At 46.1% G+C, this 12,885-nt stretch overlaps 1 protein-coding gene across 7 annotated transcripts in view; it reads right to left on the reverse strand.

Annotated features, from left to right (window-relative positions):
• The window catches only part of mipol1 (mirror-image polydactyly 1), a 98,552-nt gene that overhangs the window by 40,670 nt on the left and 44,997 nt on the right, over positions 1-12,885 (reverse strand). For all 7 annotated transcript variants that reach the window (XM_035431066.1, XM_035431230.1, XM_035431308.1 and 4 more), the window contains 2 exons: positions 8,915-9,020; positions 1,888-2,017 (listed from right to left, as the gene is read on the reverse strand). In XM_035431066.1, the coding sequence (XP_035286957.1) occupies positions 1,888-2,017; positions 8,915-9,020 (236 nt within the window). The remainder of the gene's footprint in view (positions 1-1,887; positions 2,018-8,914; positions 9,021-12,885) is intronic.

The raw sequence follows: 12,885 nt of genomic DNA on the forward strand, positions 1-12,885 counted from the left end.
AGTCCTCTGGTGACACGCCTCTCTCCAGCAGTGGAGTCAGGGCCAAGAGGGCTGGTCAAAAGGCTAAAGGGTCATTCCGTCTTAGCGCATGCAGATAAAGAATGACAGAAAATAGCCAGCAAAAACATTCTAGTAACGCTGAGTTGACTTTGAAAAAAGAGCATCAGTACAATATTGTGTTGCGCAATCTACGAAGGATTTTGATGGAAAAAAAAACAACAAATGGGAAATAAGGCATTCTGAATCTGACACTTTTTCACCTTTTTAAAAATTGTATTATAAATAAATACAACCAAACGTCATGATATAGAACAGTATTTTAGAGAATGAGTATTTTAGAAATTGAACTGCTCTAAAACTGTCCTTTTCTCGTGTTGAAACAGCCACATCTACGAAACGTTATCCACTTCATGAAGCAATCACTCGGTTTCACAAGAAAAGCAGATTATTCGGTTTGCAGGATTTATTTTTTTAACCGAGAAGAAGCGATATTTCCATACAAACACCGTTCCCTTCCTAGCGCACGCGGCTGTTTGCGGAGCCTGAAATGGTGCTCGGATGAAGCCTGTGAGCACTCGCCCCTCTCTTTTAGGTGCGCCAGCACGCCCCGCTCCTCCCGTCCTCCGGGGGAGAGAAAACCCAACTCCTCATCTCATTTACAAAGGCATTACAAGGATCACCTCCCATTATATACGCACATACTCAATCACACAAGGTCCAAGGACTGACCTCAGAAAATAAAGGTTTAGAACATGCTTTTCCATATTCCCAAAAAAAAGATAATGGGATTTTGCATGGCTATCAATTACCGTTTTTTTGAAAAAGGGAAGCTGGGACAGGCATGAAGAGGAAAATGAGGGGATGTTTTCTTTAATGAGATTTCCAAGCAATTTGGCGTTTACTTGGCCAAACCGAAATGTGTTTTTTTTTTATCACCACTGACAGTGAGGCTATGCGTCCATTCTCAGATAGCCCAACAGATCAAAATCAGAGCAATAAAATAAAACTAAATTAACAACGAACTCAATAAATTTATATTCCGCTAGATTTTTTATTTGATAAACCTTTGCTGTTTTCGTAGTAAATTTGCCAGCCAAATCGCTGTCAACTTTACAGCCATTGTTCAGCTCTTTTTTTTTAGAAAGGAAAAAAAGAGAAAAGAAAAATTGGTTCCTGTACTAATATCTGAGTTTTTATCAAGTGGTGATCATTTCAACACACTGAGGCTTACTGAAATATAGATTTGCTTCCAACAGAAAGTTATATTCCCTTAAGTAGAAATGTAATTACTTCTAAACTGCACTGGCAAATATTGCCTGCTACCCTTTCAGAGGCAGACAATGAGGCTTTCATTTTAAAGGGCCTCATACTTAAGAGCACCCCACACTCCCCCCTCTCCCCCCCAAAAAAATCACATTAATTAGGCCTGTTCAGACAGGGTGGTAAATATCTAGTGGGCTAAAGGACTTGATTGATTTCCTATACAGTGCAACTCTTGACTGACAACCTTGTACTAAGGGCGAGGGGACTCCTTTATGAAATGTCACACCCCTCTGATTTATTTCCAAACCAGTCGATATTGGATCCCCCCCCCACCCCTCCCGGCCCATTCATTCACCTTGTCTGCCAGGCTGAAGAACAAAGCACAGTCTCCTAAGTGACGAGCAAACGAGCTCGCCCAACACTCCCGCGAATCGGTGCAAAACAGGACCCGAGGAAGGAGAAGAAAACCCCCTGTGAACTAACAGAGTTTAGCCCCAGACCCTGGAGGAGGGAGAGCAAATGGAATCCTTTTCAGCGGCCGATCGTTCTGTCCCCTCGCCGCCCCGCACCCCCGCACCCCCCACCCTTTCAGCCCCCCCCCCCCCCCGGGGGGCGCGTACGTACTCGGCCGCCGCCTGCTGTAGCCTGTTGGCCCGGAGCAGGGCCTCGTCCCTCTCCTCGTTGGCCAGGCGCAGCCGGGCCATGACGGCCTGGTCTCGCTCCCTCTGCGCTGTGTAGATCTCCTCCACCAGGGCTGAGGGGGGAAAGGGTGCAGAAACACGGCGTGGTTATTAACACCGCCGGGCCGCGCGATCCGCAGCCTGCCTGCAATACAATAACGCCGCTAAGCTCCCCCGGCACACAGTTATTGCTGGAGAAACGGGGAGGCGCGAGTATTAACAAAAGTGAAACTCATTTTGTGGTGAGGGTCTCTGCAGCGGTCGGGCACATCTGTGCGCTTTTAGCAATAAAAAGCGGAAAATAAATAAGTCGCTTCGGTAACTGATTCCAGACAAAATAGTTTTATTTCCCCACATTTCATTTACATTCTGGTATCTGATGTGTAAGCTTGTTCCGAGATTACAATATTACAAACACTGTGCAAGGGAGGCATGCTCTTCCATGTTTATTTAATTGGTGAAACAGGCATTATTGAATATGTGAAATTGAACTCTGCAGACCACAACTCGATAACAAGTTACCACAACGACATGAGTGGGCTTCTACTCGGCATCTGAGGTTTGTACTTCCTATAGACACTGGTCAAACTGCAGCCCTAGTCTCATATTCATAAACCATTGCAGAAAAACAGCGATGATCTAGGATCAGTTTTGTCCTTTGGCCCATAATAGATAAGGTTTGGATATGGACAGGGGAAATCTGATCCTAGATCAGAATTCCTACTTTGAGATGCTTTATGAAATTGGGCCATGGTCTTCCCACACAGCAGGTCAATGCTGAATTTGTGCAGGACCAATCTCAACTGCTGACCACATACACTGTTCTGACACTGTTTCCAGATCAGTGATCAGAGCAAAGTGTGCAGACGGCTAAGGACTGACTATGGCTCTGGAGATGATGGGATAGAAAGAGCAGGTACAGTGGGGCAGGGGTCTGAAAGGCTGCACAGAGAAACTATCAGGACTGCTGAGTGGCTCATCCTGTAAATACACTGCTGTAGGGCATTGAAAGGCGCCACAGTCTGACATCAAATCTGGACCGTGCCAGGACCAACAGTGGCCAGAGGCCCCACAGGGCGAGGCACAATCAGCTCTAACATGGACTGGAGATCTGCAGTTGGCCAGAATGACAGGGTCTTCATCATGCACCAGTGCCCTCTGTTGGTCCACAAATTTGCCTGTTGTGTTGCTTGTGAAGGGGCTTCATCTGACTCTCTCCTGTGCCACCCTGACTGGTAGTCTGTGGGGGAGAGCACAAGCTTGCCTGTTCTGAACAAACACTGGTGGCCGTGATGAGAGCATAAATGGCCACTCCACTTTGGGGAGAATAAAGCGAAAATGCATAACAAATAAACTGCCTGAATGGGATTTCTCCTTCAAAGCTTTTGAAGCCAGTGGTTATGACATGCAAGGTCCAGGATTTGGAGATTGATCGCCATGGCAAGATATGTGATGCAGACTGTAGGACAGCTGACTCAAGCCATATGTGATTCTCCCCCTGCCATGGTACTTTCTCGGTTGTGGCGCCTTCTCTATCTGATACCCTCTCTGCTTTCTGCCTGCCCCAGTAAAGGAAAAAAATACATAATGAGGGCAGAATGTCCTTTCATTCTTTTTTCTTTTTTTTAAAGAGATGGACCACCAGAAGATTGAGATTATCAGTTGTTACCACTTAACCATGAAGGCCCATCAGGACTAAATTCCTCCCCTTACAGTGAAGTGGTTTTATGATAAGCATTGAGTCTCAGAGTTACAAAGTTCAGTCAAAAAGAAAAGAAAATCAATACTGCAGTTCAGCTGGAATTTCACTCATTAAATGCCCCTCCCTGAACTCAAGCAAGTCACATGCAACGAGGACAGCGAATATGCTGTTTGCCAACCTTTTTCATAAATTTACAACTAAACCAACATAAAGTGCCTTAGTAAGGTGTTGGGCCACCCCAAGCCTCCAAAACAGCTTCAATATGGTTTGGCATAATCTATGGAACTCCACTGGAGGGATGGAATGGCATTCTTCCCAAAGATATTCCCTCATTTGGTGTTTTGATGATGGTGGTGGAGAGCACTGTCTAGCACGTCGGTCCAAAATCTCTGATAGGAGTTCAACTAGGAGAGCTTGTGACTGCGAAGGCCATAGCATACGATTCACACTATTTCCATACTCAATAAACCATTCAGTCAGATCAGATGACTCAGAATAACTTTGTATTTATTTGCAGTGAACTTTCCCTCTAAGGGGACAAGTGAACCCAAACCATGCCAGGAAATATTTTTCCTTTAATTTGTCAGCTGTCTGTATATGCAAACACACACACACACACACACACACACACACACACACACACACACACAATATAACCAAAAGAATGTGGACACCCCTACTAATTAGCAGGTTTGGCTACTTCAGCCACGCCCATTGCTAACAGGTGCATAAAATAAAGCATACAGCCATGCAATCTCCCAAGATAAACACTGGCAGTAGAATGAGTCGAACTGAAGCTCACAGAACAGGACTGCCGAGTGCTGAAGCGCACAGTGCATAAGAATCGTCTGTCCTCGGTCGCAGCACTCCCTGCCACGTTCCAGACTGCCTCCGGAAGCAACGTCGGCACAAGAACTGTTCATCGAGAGCTTCGCGAAATGGGTTTCCATGGGCGAGCAGACGCACACAGGCCTAAGATCACCATGCGCAATGTTAAGCATCGGCTGGAGTGGTGTAAAGCACACCGACATTGGACTCTGGAAGAGTGTAAATGTGTTCTCTGGAGTGATTAATCATGCTTCACTATCTTGCAGTCTGACGGACGAATGAGGGGTTGACGAATGCCAGGATAATGCTACCTGTCCGAATGCATAGTGCTAACTATAAAGATTGCTTGCAGGATGAATAACGGTTTGGGGCTGTTTTTCATTGAAGGCGCTAGGCCCCTTGGTTTCAGTGAAGGGAAATATTAATGCTACAGTACATAATGACATTCTAGAGCATTGTGTTCTCCCAACTTTGCGGCAACAGCTTGGGGAAGGCAAAAAAAATGCCCCGGTGGACAAAGCAAGGTCCATAAAGAAATGATTTGCCGAGTTTAGTGTGGAAGTATTTTGACTGGCCTGCACAGAGCCCTGACCTCAACCCCATCAAACACCTTTGGGATGAATTGGAACACTGACTGCAAGCCCGGTCTTATCGCCCAACATTATTCCAATGTCTAGTGGAAAACCTTCCCAGAACAGTACCCAGGGGGTGTTGGTGGCGACTCCACATTAATGTCCATAATTTTGGAATGAGATGTTCAACAATTATGATGTGTGATGTATTTTTTTTTCTTAATTTGGCTCTGTTCTCCACACTTTTAGATTTGTAATGAAACAATTCACATGTGGATGAAGTGTAGATTCTCATTTTTATTAAAGTTCATTTTTATACCTTTGATTCACCATGTAGGAATTACAGAATGTTTTATACATAACACCCCCCCCCCCCCCTCATTTCAGGGTGGAATAATATTTGGGAAATATAAATGTTATGTAAATGAAAGTAGTCAGGTTTTATACGGGGGTGCTTTGGATCTTGGGCAGCTCCTTTCGGCCACCACACTTTGCTCTTCCCATCACTCTGATGCAACACAATCTTGGTCTCATCTGTCCACAAGCCCTTTTTCCAGATCTCTGCATGCTTTTTTGGTACTTCTTAGCAAACTGTAACATCCTGGCCATCCTGTTTTTGCCATTAACTAGTAGTTTGTATCTTGCAGAGTAACCTCTATAGTTCTGTTCACAAGTCTTCCGCAGACAGTAGTCACTGACACATCCTGCTTTTTTCTTAGTTCCCATCCTCATAATGGCTCCCTTGACTTTCATTGGCACAACTCTGGTGCTCATGTTGACAAATGCCAATAACAGACTCCAAAGGCAATCGAAAGCCTACAATCAAGACTATATACTGAAAGCTCTCGTATACCTGCACTAAGGAAGCAACCGAACACTTCTGACTAATTGGGAAAGCCTGTGAAGCCATTAAGCCATGTGTCCCAAATGTTATGATGCCCTGAAATGGGCGGGTTACGTATAAAAAGTTCCGTAATTCCTACGTGGTGAATTAAAAGGGTATAAAAATACACTTTAAGAAAAATGAGAATCTACACTTTCACCACATGTGACTTCTTTGATTACAAATCTATAACTGTGGAGAACAGAGCAAAATTAAGAAAAAAAAGGCTTTGTCCCAAACATCATGGAGAGAGCTTTTATCGAAAGGTAATTGCAAAGGAATTTCTTGTACAAAATTTCAATACTTGTTCAGCAAATGTACAGAGAATTTAAATTACATTAACAAACATGACCGGTTACTATGTAAGCTAATACAGTAAGATACTCAGGTTATAAGTAAAACAAATTGATGCATGCTTACCACACTATTTGGATATCTCCTTTCTTAAACAAGCTTATCACACATTCTGTAATTCATTGTGGAACAATTGAAGCAGTACATCGATTATGACTGTTTTTACACTCGGATTTGTTAAGTAAGCTAATCTGCACAGGCAAATAAAAATGGTCAGCTATAGCCTTAGCTGCAGGGCGGGAAACGTGACGAGGCCCCCTCTGTTGACCCTGCACCCAGGTGTCTGCAGAAACGGGGCGATGGGGGGTTTGCGTCTGTCACTCTGCAAGGACTCCACAACCTTCAGTGCAAACAGAAGCCACCGATCCATGACATTAGCCATGCTGTTTAAAGATTCTGCATTTTCTGCACAGCCCATAAGAGCAGGAAGCTTTTTCACATCAACGTTCGTTATTAAGCCTCTATGCTCACTAATTATTATCAATGACATGAACAAAAACTGCATGCTACTGAAGTTGCAATTCATTTTCATAAGACGCTAACGCTTATTTTCCCAAATAATAAAAACCAGCATAATATCAGTGTAAATTATCAGGCTGCTGATCATATATGAATGTCAGAATGAAGCGCAATGATCCCTTTAATTCCTGCCGTTGTTGGTAACTAGTCACTGCATATGGAATTTAACAGAGACAGAAAGCAGCCTGTTTCTGTGGTTCCTGCTGTCTGGCAGCCGTGGAGAAAAAGGGGAGAAATCAGAGCATGGCTACGGAAGAAGGAACAATGGCGGCCGGACCGCTGGACGCCGGGACGAGCGCTCCGCTCCTTCCTGCGTTTGATCGGCAGCAGGGAGAGCAAACAGCTTCCTTTGTGTGCGGCGTCTTTGGCACGGAGTCGGCAGTCCCCTGAACCCCCCGCGGGCAGCGGGGCAGGTACAGCCCTCGCAGGCACCGCGGAACCAGGATCTGACAGCCGCCGGCGCCCGGCCGCGCGTTGGGAAAAATAAATAAATAACGAGCGCCCGCGGCGACTCTCCTCCTTGGGCAAACAGAGGTGGCGTGCGTGAGGGCGCAACACGGAACAGTCACGCCCGGCGGGAGGCCCGCTGCTAACCCCCGCCCTCCTCACACCTCCGGGCCTCTCCTTCAGTGCGAGGCCTGGGGCACGCTCTTCTCTCCTTCAGTGCGAGGCCTGGAGCACGCTCTTCTCTCCTTCAGTGCGAGGCCTGGGGCACGCTCTTCTCTCCTTCAGTGCGAGGCCTGGGGCACGCTCTTCTCTCCTTCAGTGCGAGGCCTGGAGCACGCTCTTCTCTCCTTCAGTGCGAGGCCTGGAGCACGCTCTTCTCTCCTTCAGTGCGAGGCCTGGGGCACGCTCTTCTCTCCTTCAGTGCGAGGCCTGGGGCACGCTCTTCTCTCCTTCAGTGCGAGGCCTGGGGCACGCTCTTCTCTCCTTCAGTGCGAGGCCTGGGGCACGCTCTTCTCTCCTTCAGTGCGAGGCCTGGGGCACGCTCTTCTCTCCTTCAGTGCGAGGCCTGGGGCACGCTCTTCTCTCCTTCAGTGCGAGGCCTGGGGCACACTCTTCTCTCCTTCAGTGTGAGGCCTGGGGCACGCTCTTCTCTCCTTCAGTGTGAGGCCTGGGGCACGCTCTTCTCTCCTTCAGTGTGAGGCCTGGGGCACGCTCTCCTCTCCTTCAGTGTGAGGCCTGGGGCACGCTCTTCTCTCCTTCAGTGCGAGGCCTGGGGCACGCTCTTCCCTCCTTCAGTGCGAGGCCTGGGGCACGCTCTCCTCTCCTTCAGTGAGAGGCCTGGGGCACGCTCTTCTCTCCTTCAGTGTGAGGCCTGGGGCACGCTCTCCTCTCCTTCAGTGTGAGGCCTGGGGCACGCTCTTCTCTCCTTCAGTGTGAGGCCTGGGGCACACTCTTCTCTCCTTCAGTGTGAGGCCTGGGGCACGCTCTCCTCTCCTTCAGTGTGAGGCCTGGGGCACGCTCTTCTCTCCTTCAGTGTGAGGCCTGGGGCACGCTCTTCCCTCCTTCAGTGTGAGGCCTGGGGCACGCTCTTCCCTCCTTCAGTGTGAGGCCTGGGGCACGCTCTTCCCTCCTTCAGTGTGAGGCCTGGGGCCTAGCCTTCCCTCCTCTTCCTCTATCCGTGTGCTTCTCATTCACACTGCGGCCTAGCCTTCCCTCCTCGTCCTCTTCCTCTATCCGTGTTCTTCTCTTTCACACTGCGGCCTAGCTTTCCCTCCTCGTCCTCTTCCTCCATCTGTGTGCTTCTCATTCACACTGCAGTCTAGCCTTCCCTCCTCTTCCTCCATCCGTGTGCTTCTCATTCACACTGCGGCCTAGCCTTCCCTCCTCTTCCTCCATCCGTGTGCTTCTCATTCACACTGCGGCCTAGCCTTCCCTCCTCTTCCTGCACTCCATCGTTAACACAATGTCGTCTTCACACCATCCCTTTGCTACAGTAACACACCACTTTATACCCCCATGGGAAGCACTATATTACTATACATTCCCTTAGCTTGTACACAGATCTTTCTCATAGCACAGATCTCTCACACAGCACAGATATTTCACACAACACAGATCTTTCACACGGCACATATCTTTCACAAAAATCTCTGTCCACACATGGTACCTCCAGCTTTCTCGCAGGCTCTGGCCTCCAGCTCGCTCTCCAGCAGCTGGCCATCCACCGCTCGCTCCTCCAGCTCCCGCTCCTTCAGCGCCAGCCTGTCCTGGAGCTGCAGGGCGGGAGAGACAGGGAGACACGGCGGCCGGTCACAGAGGGAGGGGCACGATCCGGAACAGAAACACCCCACAGGCCCAAGGCTCAACCTCCTCTGACACAGACAATAAGAAAACCTCACTCTGATACAAATGATATGAAAACCTCACTCTTATACAGACAATATGAAAACCTCACTCTGATACAGACAATACAAAAACTTCACTCTGATACAGACAATATGAAAACCTCACTCTGATACAGACAATATGAAAACCTCACTCTGATACAGACAATATGAAAACCTCACTCTGATACAGACAATGTGGAAACCTCACTCTGATACAGACAATATGAAAACCTCACTCTGATACAGACAATATGAAAACTTCACTCTGACACAGACAATATGAAAACTTCACTCTGATACAGACAATATGAAAACCTCACTCTGATACAGACAATATGAAAACCTCACTCTGATACAGACAATATGGAAACCTCATTCTGATACAGACAATATGAAAACCTCACTCTGATACAGACAATATGAAAACCTCACTCTGATACAGACAATATGAAAACCACACTCTGACACAGACAATATAAAAACCTCACTCTGATACAGACAATATAAAAACCTCACTCTGATACAGACAATATAAAAACCTCACTCTGATACAAATGATATGAAAACCTCACTCTTATACAGACAATACGAAAACCTCACTCTGATACAGACAATACAAAAACTTCACTCTGATACAGACAATATGAAAACCACACTCTGATACAGACAATATGAAAACCTCACTCTGATACAGACAATATGAAAACCTCACTCTGATACAGACAATATGAAAACCTCACTCTGATACAGACAATGTGGAAACCTCACTCTGATACAGACAATATGAAAACCTCACTCTGATACAGACAATATGAAAACTTCACTCTGATACAGACAATATGAAAACCTCACTCTGATACAGACAATATGAAAACCTCACTCTGATACAGACAATATGAAAACCTCACTCTGATACAGACAATATGAAAACCACACTCTGACACAGACAATATAAAAACCTCACTCTGATACAGACAATATAAAAACCTCACTCTGATACAGACAATATAAAAACCTCACTCTGATACAGACAATATGAAAACCTCACTCTGACACAGACAATATGAAAACTTCACTCTGATACAGACAATATGAAAACCTCACTCTGATACAGACAATATGAAAACCACATTCTGATACAGACAATATGAAAACCTCACTCTGATACAGACAATATGAAAACCTCACTCTGATACAGACAATATGAAAACTTCACTCTGACACAGACAATATGAAAACCACACTCTGATACAGACAATATGAAAACCACACTCTGACACAGACAATATGAAAACCTCACTCTGATACAGACAATATGAAAACCTCACTCTGATACAGACAATATGAAAACCTCACTCTGATAAAGACAATATGAAAACCTCACTCTGATACAGACAATACGGAAACCTCACTCTGATACAGACAATACGGAAACCTCACTCTGACACAGACAATATGAAAACCTCACTCTGACACAGACAATATGAAAACCACACTGACACAGACGATATGAAAACCTCACTCTGATACAGACAATATGAAAACCACACTGACACAGACGATATGAAAACCTCACTCTGATACAGACAATGTGGAAACCACACTCTGATACAGACAATACGAAAACCTCACTCTGACACAGACAATATGAAAACCTCACTCTGACACAGACAATATGAAAACCACACTGACACAGACGATATGAAAACCTCACTCTGATACAGACAATATGAAAACCACACTGACACAGACGATATGAAAACCTCACTCTGATACAGACAATGTGGAAACCACACTCTGATACAGACAATGTGGAAACCTCACTCTGACACAGACAATATGAAAACCTCACTCTGACACAGACAATATGAAAACCACACTGACACAGACGATATGAAAACCTCACTCTGATACAGACAATATGAAAACCACACTCTGACACAGACAATGTGGAAGTCGTTCCCGGCCTTCTGCACCACAGTAAAATTCCCCCTGGGCCTCAGGGTCACATAATCGCAGGCCTTATTAAAAAAACAAAATAAAACAGAACCGCACAGTAAATCTTCCTGGGAGTGATATTTTACAAGTTCCAAATGATAGATTTCACCTCCAGTCTTAAATATTTTGCCATGGGTTCCTTGCCCCCACCCTGTGCTTTGAAAACACGCTCTCCAGGCTGAGTCTTTGGGGCCCCTCCAAAGATTCTGCCAGCAAAAACAGGCTCTCAAGACACCTTCCTGTCTTTCTGTCAGGAGTCACAGCTACTTGCAAACACAGGGCATCAATTACACTCATTTCATTGGCCTACAGGAGACGGGTCAGAGCTCCCTGAGGACCTAAACAGCCTTTGACATATTGGTGAGCATCCTGGATCAGGTGAAGGGAAACGGTAAGTGATTAGTGTTACACAAAAGCTAATACAGTGAAACGATACCCGGCGGGTACATTGATTTATACAGCTGGGTATTATAATTTAATCAATTAATGTCAAATAACAGCACGGGGGAATCAAAAGTACATTCCCACTTGGACATCAATCCTGCAACCTTCTGGTGAAACGCCCGGTTCCTGTCATCCATACAGGAAGGGCTCCACAGCAGCCCCCATGCTTCTGAAAGCACTGGGTTTCTAAGAGACGTTTTTAAAAAACCAAAGCCCCTGGAGTCCACACGAAACCAGGGTACACAGGTGGGCGCCGAGTATGGTTTGGCACATTTTTAAAAAGTCTGTACTGACCGCCTTTTCCCACGGAAAACTGAGTGAATTACACTGACGGATAAAATGGTGAGAGACCTAAGGGCTTCAAACCTGGTGCTATTTCACAAATAACAAGAAAAGAGTTACTCTGAAACTTGCAGACAGGCAAGAATACTGCCCCTGTCATTGGCTTGTTAGCAACAGAAAAGAAGCTCTCGTTATGAGGGATAAAGAGAGCACACAAATGGACAAACAGCCCTCTATCTTCCCCACCATTCAAATCAAAGGCCTGACGGTAAGCTGTTGGCCATATGTTAGACGTGCTCACCGCTGACAGACCACTGCGGATCTCCTGAGCCTTTGCACTTTAGAGTCAATGAATCACAGCAAACGTCTGACAGCAAAGTTAGACAAGAGGAGAAAAGAGGAACACAGACGCTGCCAGCTCTAGCTCCTACAGAGAATGATCTCCACTGCGGAGCTGAGCGCTCACAACAGTGGACAGACAACTACAGCGCCCCCTACCTGAAGCTGAAGGGAAATCTGCAGCAGAGCCCCGGTCGAGGTGCCAGTACTGCATTTATAGACGTAAAAATGCGTACACTCCATTCACTCTGTACTACACTGCACTGAAATGGGAAGGGTAGAGGGGAAACCAGTCTTTCCAGCTCTTTGATGCTTTAGGTTCTACAATGCAAATATACAGATCTTCGTTAATCAGCACTGTGCTGTGTAGCAGTTAGAACACACTGAACGCTAGACTAACCCAGCATATTTGAATATGAGTTTTACTCTTAGATGCACTACAAGGGTCAAAAGAAGTTCACCAAACAAAGCTGCACACACTTCATTTCAGACAGAATTTCTATTTGTGGGTACACAGAACAGGTTTTTCTACAAAATCATGCCCAATTGTACAGCTCACATTTGACACAGTGTCACTTCACACACTTGGGATTCCACCAAAGGCTCGTATACGCATGCCATGTTCTAAAACCCAGGACCTTCTGACCACTGGCAGGACACGCAGGACACGCAGCACCTCACACAGTAA

Source organism: Anguilla anguilla, chromosome 1 (genome assembly GCF_013347855.1).
Source record: "Anguilla anguilla isolate fAngAng1 chromosome 1, fAngAng1.pri, whole genome shotgun sequence".
NCBI lineage: Eukaryota > Metazoa > Chordata > Actinopteri > Anguilliformes > Anguillidae > Anguilla > Anguilla anguilla.